The following is a 9,767-nucleotide window of genomic DNA, read 5'->3' as shown; positions in this document are numbered from 1 at the left end:
TCAGCCACGCACCCCCTTTGCTGGCTACGCTGTCAAACGGGGAAGGAGCCGTTATTTTTCCGTTGTCCCCCCACTAGTCCAACGCTTTTCAGTCGTCCCGGTAACTCATTTGCCCGAGAGCCAGCAACTGCGGCACAACAGGGCTGCGTTAAGGCGCCTTCTGCAGCGCGCAGCCGTTAAACAGCCGTTAAGGGCGTGGCATTCGAAACGTCGTTCGAACGCGCGAGCTCACCTCAGGGGCGGCAACGGTCCCGCTCGAATTCTTCGAGGCGAGTTCGTAATTCGGCACAGGCGCATGACTGTCAACTTTTCCCTTTTCTTGCGAGGAATCCTATTCGGAACAAGGGAATTTTCCTTAAAAAAGGGAAACGTTGACAGCTATGCACAGGCGCCCCCTTTCTCCCGAGCTAAAGGGAAAAGTAAGGATTCGTTTCTTTCTGTTCCTGCGGAGGGAGAGGCGAGGGCTCTTCTCCGCTAAGCCTGCCAGAGGGGCGGGACTCCTCCCCGTGTGAGTGTCTGAGGGGAAAGAGGCCGCCGTGAGGCGAGCTGCTTCTTTGCCAGGGCGGAGCCGGCGGCCTGTTGGCCCCGGAAGATCCTACGCCGGAGCCACGTGGCCCGGTAGTGGGCGGGCGAGGCGGTGGTAGTGGTGGCGGCGGCGGCGGCGGCCAGTGCTGCTGCTGCCGCCGCCGCCTACCACCCAGCAGCGGTGGCTACTGCGGCTGCCTCGCCGGTTGCGGACGAGGAGCTGGGCCCGGAGGCCGGCGGCAGCATGGGCCCGGCGTTGGAGCGGGGCCGCCTGGCGGCGGGCCTGCTGGTGAACTTGGCGGCGTCCATCTGCATCGTGTTCCTGAACAAGTGGCTGTACGTGCGGATGGGCTTCCCCAACCTGACGCTGACGCTGGTGCACTTCGCCGTCACCTGGCTGGGGCTGTACGTGTGCCAGGCGCTGGGCATCTTCTCCCCGAAGAGCCTGCGGCCCCGCCAGGTGCTGCCCCTGGCGCTCAGCTTCTGCGGCTTCGTGGTCTTCACCAATCTGTCCCTGCAGAACAACACCATCGGCACCTACCAGCTGGCCAAGGCCATGACCACGCCGGTCATCGTCCTCATCCAGAGCGTGGCTTACGGAAAGACTTTCCCCGCCCGCATCAAGCTCACCCTGGTGAGGAGAAGGGCGGGAGCCAGAGAGCCGGGGCGGGAGGGGGGCCATCGCGCACCGGCAGAGCGGCCCCCGAAACCCTTCCTCAGGCCCGGGGGGAGGGAAAGGGGAGCCAGCCGCTCTCGCACGTCGAGGTGATCGCTGCCCTCAAACACTTTGAGCCGGGGCCGAGGGGTCTTCGTCCCCCACCCAATGAAATATTTGAGCCCCCCCCCCCCATTTAATAGGCATTGCCATTCAAATGGTGATCATGCGATCCATTATGTGGGGGGGCTTACCTGCCCCCCCCCATAATTTTATTCAAGTTGGCACCCCTACGCACAAAAAACCAGAGCTTTGGCTACTGAAGGGATACCCGGAAGCCTCTCCCGCCTTTTTTCCTGTCCCAGTTTATGAAGGCCGTTAATTCATTCTGCACAGGCTCAGAGGCCCTTTCTTTTTCTTACTGCGTTTGCCCTAGACAGGCTTGCTGCCGAATAGGAGGGCCTGGCGCAGACGACTCTGCTCGCTGGTTCTGAGTGAAAGAATCGGATTGCCCGTTTCTAATGCAGGGAAGTGATGTTCCGGGAAGGCAAATGCTTTCTTGGTCCAGTCCTGTTAAATAAGGGGTGACCCTTCCCTTTTTCAAAAGCATAGTGCAGTATGCTGGTCTTCTGAAGCTCATGGAGAAGGTGGACAGCTGAGGTTGTGAAGTATAGGAGATAAGAAAGGATAGGAAGTAGTGAGATGTCTGCATTTTCAATATCAGTGCATTTCAGTTAAGAATTGCTAACCATGCTGTTAATTTTTTTTATTTATAAAAGTATATGTCGCTAAAGCACAAAACATATCGGAGCAGCTTACAACACTGAAAAGATAAAAACCATACAATAGAGGCATAAAAAACTAGAAAAGCATATTAAGCCCCCCCCCCCCCCCCCAGTTAGGGCTGTTCCCTGATTAAATGAATCTTAATTGTTTGGGTTGTAGTAAATTAATATGTGGGTTGAATTTGCATAAACTTCCATAAGAGCAAAAAAAAGTAGCATTGAAACAAAAATTACACTTGAGTTGTATGTTTATTTCCTCAGATGTATCATAGCCAATATATTTGTGAGCTGCATGTGATGCAATTGCTACAGCACTTGTGCAAAATAGTGGTCTTTTAGGCTGTTTCTTGAAGAAAATCTTGTATCTCACCAGAAACTTGCCCAATGTTCTGAGTAGGAGATGCATTTTTAGTGGTAACTGCTTTCATTTCAATAGCATTGCTTATGTGTGACTTTTATTGGTAGTATTCTTTTGCTTCCATCAATTTATATATTGATACAGCATCTCTGGACGTGACAGCTGAAGCTTGGACTTTGAGGCTTATAGATAAGAAAAGTTTTGTTCTGTTGAATTGTATGAGCAGCAAATGCATAGAACATGTAACATTCTTTTTCCTTTCCTTTACAGATTCCTATTACTTTAGGCGTTTTCCTAAATTCCTATTATGATGTAAAATTTAACTTTCTTGGCATGGTATTTGCTTCCCTCGGTGTTTTAGTGACATCTCTTTATCAAGTGGTAAGTAAAAAAAATGACCTTCTACTATCATATGCAGTTTTTGATTCAAAATAATAACTGTCTTGATGTAACACACCTAAATCTTCTACCTTTTTTCTGGCTATCTCAGATGGCAGGTCCTCCACTAATATATTGTTGTGCATTTACCACTCTTGACAACTGTAAAATACGAAACCGTGGTCATTGACACCAAACTATTTGTCTGCAAGCAGTAGGCAAATGTGTATGATGTGGCTACATTCTTTATTTTGGGGTTAAATATGCAATATTTATTCAAAGTGAAATCTGGGTTTTAAACAAACCAACATATTAACATTATCACGCTTACAGTCTCATAAAACTCAATCATGGCCATCTCTCAAACACATTGATTTAAAGGCTACTTTTCTATGTAAAAAGAAATACGGGGAAATGTCTGAAGTTAGGTCTTATAAGTGATATATGGAGCTTATAGCCCTAAACATACTTACTAGGGAGGAAGGCCCAAAGAATCCAGTGTGGGTTAACTTCTGAATAAACTGGCTAGGATTAAGAGGCCAAAAGAGGTACCAGACACAATGGGGATGAGAGAGGGGATACTTGAATTTAGGTTGCTTTTTTCTAAAAGGAAGGAGTCTCTGTTCTGATCTTGTACAGGGAACAAGGAATTTAGGTGCATTGAATATAAAACCCTGTACAACTCTGGACGAGGTTACCTGAGACAGACTTCCCCTCCATTGCCTAGTAACAGCTTTAAAATCAACAAATGGAAACTGGTTAATCTTGTCCTGGCCTGATAGTTTGTGGTGCTGCTGAGGTGGGTTTTTTCACTAGTGGCACCAGTGTTATGGAATGCACTCTATGCTGAAATACAAGAGGTTCCATTTGTGTTAGTATTCTGCTAGCTTTTGAAAGTGCACAGGCATCCCCTTGGTCTCTTGACCCAAGTCACCTGTTTTAATTGCTGTGGAGTTTTAATTGAATTATTTTCTTTTGTATTTAATTGTGGGTGTTTGTATAAATAGTTTTTATACTTTGCAAACTACTTAGAAGCCTATTTTGACAGTAAGCAGTATATACATGAATAAATTAAATTCAGAGCCCAGCCATGTTTGCAAGCTTATTTAGAAGTCTTGGCCTCCAAGCACCATCTTGATTCATATCATTGCATATGAAGAGATTCAAACAGATAGTTTTCTGCTCTCTAAGCAGCTACAATTTTGCAGCTTCTGTGTACTGCAAGATTTAAAAAATAAATAAATTATATGAAGTAGTTGCAAACCAATATCTTTTGTTATAACCACCAGTTAAAATTAGTGCTTGTTCAGGAAGTAATTTGACTCCGTAGTTAAACATGGCATTTTTTTCTTGATGATCTAAACCTATGCTGAATCTCTCAGAAACCCCAACCCTGTGTCATTTAAGCCTGTGTAAAGAAAAATCCTTTGAAGTTCCAAATGTTTCAGCTTTCCTCCCAAATTTGGATAAATTGGGCTTAGCTGTCCTCTAATGTACATATAGATTTTTGTTAATGTATATATCTACGTTATCATTTTTGTAGAAGGCGCTAAAAGATTCCTTACAACTTATTACACTTGGATGTCACAGGTTATTAATGTATTTTTCTTGATTTTAGTGGGTAGGAGCGAAGCAACATGAGCTACAGGTAAACTCTATGCAGTTGCTGTACTATCAAGCTCCCATGTCTTGTGGCATGCTGTTGTGTGTCGTTCCCTTCTTTGAACCAGTATTTGGCGATGGTGGAATATTTGGTCCCTGGACACTTTCTGCTGTGGTAAGCCTTTGTTTTGTGTCTGCTTTTCTTAAAAAAATAATTAAAGTTTGAGCCTGCATATTTGAGTAGTATCTTCAAAATGATAATCCATAGTAACAGTGGTGCTCCAAGTAGAAACCGCTTAGCCAAATATAATTTATGGAGCATCCACTTCAAATAGAGGGTGGGGGAGTGTCCCAAGTTTTGCAGTTACAGTCTGGCCTAAGTAAGTAAATCTGGACATGCAGTTACTGAAATCATGGGGAATTTTATGAAGAAGGTCCAGCTACTCATGAACTCTAAAGCCCATAGAGGTCAGTGCAGCTTATACCACCCAAAATACAGGTGTAATTAAATTCACTCTATAGGAGTTGATGGAAGGGCAGTAAAGTAATGTTTACCCTTCCCCAGCCACAGACCTCTTGGGCAGAAGCAGTGGGGCTTGATTTACACAGAAGATATGCCAACATATCTGCCCCTAGTGTATCTGCCCGGTTAGTATTGCTCTGCCTATCTCATATTGTAATCCTGTATGAATTTACTTGGAGGGAACTGTACCAAATATAATGGGAGTTTACTTCTGAGTAAACATAGAACTGCATTATGCTCTCTAGTAATAAGGCTGCTAAGTTGATGGTTCTATCCTCCTTGGGAATAGGTATGTCAGACTCTTCAAAGAAAAAAATATTAACAAAAACTTTAAAATAAAATAAAATATTCCATTTGAATTATATTTATTTATTTATTCATTCATTCATTCATTCTAGGTGGTTCCCAATACGTAAGATTCTCTAGGCAGCTTGGAAAAAAAATATAAGCATACAATAATACAAAATACAGTATAATGCTGTAATAATAAAAATCAGTATAAAAAAATAAAACCTTTCCCAGCAGTGACATAAAACAATTGAAACTCCCAAGGCAGCTAACATCTGTACAATGTATATGCCAACAACATAAGAATCCATTATGTTAATGTGGAATTATTGGGAATGAAAAAATGGCATTGTGGCTTCTGGCCCAATCAAGGCCCAAAGTTGTCTGCCAGGGTCAAAGAGAATTCATGCCTCCTGTAGTAACTGTTCAAACCACTTCCAGGAAGAACACTGTGCTTTGCAAACCAGTATGGGTTTTGTTTGTTTACAATCCATATTTGCTTATTTGATTGTGAATTTGCTATACTGTACTGTATTATGTTGTACAGCTGTTCAAACATTTTAATGTAGTGATGCCTTGAAACACGTTGCAGTGCTCATGTTTTGTTTTGTTTTGTTTTGTTTTGTTTTGTGTGTCTATTACTTACCCACAGTTTATGGTGCTGCTGTCTGGAATCATAGCCTTTATGGTGAACTTATCTATTTACTGGATCATTGGGAATACTTCACCAGTCACGTATCCTTTTCTCTTTTTTAGTCCTATTTCTCACTTTCAGTTGAAAAAAATATATCTTCAGTATTCACACTGGTATATTTAATAAAGAAATTAGCGTGCCAGCCAACTAATAACGAACATGTTTTGTTCTGATTACAAGACTGCAAAAATGCAGTGGCTTGTAACCACAGTCCTGCTACTTCAGCTGTGGTGGGGGAATGTAACTGTTACTCTACCCTCTCCTGTCCGCACCCCTCACTGGTCACAAAAGTTGCTATGGAGAATTCTCCAACCCACCAGCCATAAGAAGCCTTTTTATACCAGGTCAGACTATTGGCCCATGTAAGTCCAGCATTGTCTGTTCTGACTGGCAGCATCCTCCAGTATTTCAGACTGGTCTCCCCCAGCTCTGCTGCTTGAGATCTTTTTTAACTGGAGGCAGAAGTGGCCAGCATGGTGGAACAGTCTGATTTATAGGTAAAAACCAACCCCTTAAATTGTGCCCAGAAAGCAGTTGCATTGAATTCTACTAGCACAACTTTTCAGTGCTCAAGTGCTTGGATATGCATTTATCATTTCATAGTAATTAAATCACAATAATGAATTTTTAGTTTGTAGGTAATGATCTGCTACACATAAAGCATAAAAGTGTTGATTATAGTAGCTGAGATGTAGCTAAAAACCCAAAATGCAGCTGAGTAAGAACTCAGGCTTGTTTAAGTTGTCTGTTGTTGCTTCAGTGTGCTGTACACCACTTACAGATATTTTTGATCTATTAAGAGGTATAGAAACAAAATAATCAGAAGTTGGATTAAGCAGGTGATGGGGATACCTAGGTAGCAGGCATGGGCTGCAACCTTGTGCACTTTTAGGCAGCTTATTAAGCCTATTGACTGCAATAGGATTTAAGCAGCCAAACTTTCCACAGGATTGTATCAAACATACAAGTAAGTGGATAAATGAACTTTGCATGTTTTGCATTTGACAAGTATATGCTCCTTAACAGATCTGCATAGCTATAATATGTTCGGACACTTCAAATTCTGCATCACCCTCATGGGAGGGTACCTCTTGTTTAAGGATCCTTTATCAATTAATCAAGGCCTTGGAATTACATGCACATTGTTTGGAATTTTAGCTTATACCCACTTCAAACTTAGTGAACAAGAAGGGGGCAAGAGCAAGCTGGTTCAGCGTCCATAGAACAAGTACTGATATGGATGGTGAATGAGTCCTTTTAATATGCACTAGTTTTGAAACAAGCAAAATAAGGAAATAGATGCGCCCAGTTGCTGTTAAGGAAGTGCATTTCTGTTATTTTTATATAAAGGATCAGTTTTTTAAAAAACAAGCACTACAAAAACTCATCTTCTACAATCTTGGCCTATGGTGTTTTTTTCTATTCTATTAAGTGATTTCTATATTTAAAATATGGTTCATAATTACAGTGGCAATTCTGAGATAAGAGAATTCAACTATTTCATACCAAATGGACTCATCAAGTTAGATGTGACATTAATTGCCAAAGGAATTCATTCTGCCCTTTTGATTATGTCAGTATTACCATTTCTAGAAAGGAGGCTGTCTGCTGATAATGTGAAGTCAAGTGAACATTGTATCTTCTTGATCTGGTAAAGAATGGAAAATCAAATTTTGTTTTTGTTTGTTTTTTCTTGTATTTTGTTTTTGAATGAAATATTGTATAACATAATCATGCATAGATTTATTTTTAACAATCCAATAGAAAGCATTTGTTTTTGAGAATTAGATTTTCTTCATTTACAGTTAAGCAAAATTACGGTATTCTAGTATTATTAAGACACCTAAAATGGTCTGATCCTTTGCAGCGTGATCAGATTTCTAAACTCTTTAAAAATGTAACTGGCTGCAGGGCTGGCTCCTGTAATCTGAAATGCTTTTCTTCATACCCACGTTTAAGGTCCTAGAATTTTTCATAGAAGAGGGCGGATTCCTTAGTCAGCCACCTTGGGCCAGTATGGATATAGTATTTTCTGTTCCTGAACTGAGTTTGTGTACTTCTCCCAAGTTTGTGTAATGCCCCCTATCCATCCTCAAGCTTTAAGCATGATTAAGAATTGCATCTGTACCAGGGTTAACCATGGCTAATGCCAAGCAGCATTTGATAAATAACCATGATTTTTAATCAGTTTCAGTTCTTGGGTTTCAACTGCTGGTTAAGATTAACCCAGAGTAAAGTTGACAATTAAGCAGTAGGAGGCTTTGCTTTGCGGGGGGGGGGGGGGGGGGGAGCTAGTAGGGTGGCACTTAAGATCCTCAGGTCCCTTAACATAAGGGATTCAGTCTGCTCCAGCCTCTTATAATAGAAATACATGGGGTTGAACAGGAAGATGGGAATGCTTCCAGACATTTGCAGATTATGTCTTAACTAACAAATAAAGATTTCTGCAAAATTTTGAAGTCAGGTGGTAAAGCCTTTCAGGAGGGGGGGAAACTTTATGGAAAGGAAAATAAAGCATCCATAGTAGTTAGTTGCTGTCTAAACCAAACTACATGTATTTTTAAAGAATTTTTAATATAACCATTTAATAAAATGTCTGAGCAGTAAGTTCATATTTTTCAAAATGCCAGCAGAGCTGTTCACTTATGGAACAATAAAATATGATGTAACACTTTTAATAATAAAAAAAAAACAGGCTAATTTGTGTCCAAAGGGCCTTGCAATCTATCTGAATAGCCTGGTCATTTGTTACTTCATACAAGGAATAACTCCATAGAAGGAACAAGCCCCAAGGGTTGCTGCATGCCTTTGTTCCACTGTTACGAACAGCTGCTAGTTTTGATAAAAGACTGAAACTGTAAGCCTGAGTTGTAAAACTAGAAGACTGTGATTCCAAAAAGGAATTTGCTTTGAAAGGGTGCATAGTTTTTGCCTCACAAGCTACAAAGTTCATTTGATAAATACATTAAAATGCTGTTTGTTTGGTTGGGGTTTTTTTTGTTTGTAAAAAAACCCCGCCTTGTATGATCAAAAGCAGAACTTTATATACTGCCTGTATTTTATTTCTGTCTGTAGTTTTAGGAAGATATGACCAAGAACAAATAACTGAATTCTGCAACTCCTGTAAAATGAACTGTATACTAATTTCTTTTGATAAAGGTGTCTCTTCACAACTATGATGCAAATCTTAGATCCCAAATTCTTTTAGTGATTTGAGCAATACAATGTAGAAACAACCACCTCAGAAAAGGGCCAGTGTTCAATGATTATTCAGTTCTCAAATGTTTTGGTTGTGTTTGTAGCCCAAATCCTTCAGTAGCCTAATATACCCGGGGGGGGGGGTCTTGTATTTTGATAGACCATTTCATTTCATGTCTAACAGTTTTAGATACTTTACAAAATTAGTTACTTTCTTAAATATCTGTAATTAGCGTTAAAAATAGGCTGCAGAAAAATATGTTCAGAACTTCATGATCTTGAAGTGCGTATTGTTCCAATGTATGCACTGACAAAACAATTTTGCACTAATTTTGTGCTGTGCACAAGCTTTTCTGTAAGATAAATACACCACAAGGATCTGTTTAATTAAAACAAAAAACTAATTCAGATGCCTTTATAAAGACACAAAGTAGCCTCTAACAACGTGGATTCAAGAAGTATAATGTTCCTGCAAGTCAATTCTGTGTCTGAAAAGGTAGCATAAAATGGTTAAACTCTCTATCTCATTCAACTGTAACATGGTTTGAAGTTGTAGGATATTACTGTAAATACAGTGTACAATAAGAATGTATAAGGTACAAATGGCGCTGAAAGCTGGAGTTGGTCTTCTCAGTGGCAGAAAATGTAAATGAAATGCACAAACCAAGAACCCAAATGTACGCATCCTGTAGTTAGAATGAAGAGAGGTTTTATTTAAATTCTTGGTTTCGCTGATTGAATAAAAGAGTTCTTAATTATTA

General features: G+C 40.9%; 1 protein-coding gene across 1 annotated transcript; it reads left to right on the top strand.

Annotated features, from left to right (window-relative positions):
* Positions 1–465: 465 nt before the first annotated feature.
* Positions 466–9,767, top strand: SLC35E3 (solute carrier family 35 member E3). Its single transcript, XM_080972035.1, has 5 exons — positions 466–1,159; positions 2,594–2,704; positions 4,320–4,478; positions 5,767–5,849; positions 6,845–9,767. Exons 1-5 carry the CDS (start codon positions 770–772, stop codon positions 7,029–7,031), a joined length of 930 nt encoding a protein of 309 aa, XP_080828161.1. The 5' UTR covers positions 466–769; the 3' UTR covers positions 7,032–9,767.

Source organism: Podarcis pityusensis, assembly GCF_964106645.2.
Source record: "Podarcis pityusensis genome assembly, chromosome: 10".
Lineage (NCBI taxonomy): Eukaryota > Metazoa > Chordata > Lepidosauria > Squamata > Lacertidae > Podarcis > Podarcis pityusensis.
The sequence above is the reverse complement of the archived record's forward strand: the minus strand, read 5'-3'. Positions and strand labels throughout refer to the sequence as shown.

What these genes read in the sequence shown, in the direction of transcription:
- SLC35E3 (XM_080972035.1), top strand. Translation starts at nt 770, where the DNA reads ATGGGCCCGGCGTTGGAGCGGGGCCGCCTGGCGGCGGGCCTGCTGGTG. An exon ending in TGACATCTCTTTATCAAGTG is followed by an intron (nt 2,705 to 4,319) that starts GTAAGTAAAAAA and finishes TCTTGATTTTAG; the next exon opens with TGGGTAGGAGCGAAGCAACA. An exon ending in GGGAATACTTCACCAGTCAC is followed by an intron (nt 5,850 to 6,844) that starts GTATCCTTTTCT and finishes AGATCTGCATAG; the next exon opens with CTATAATATGTTCGGACACT.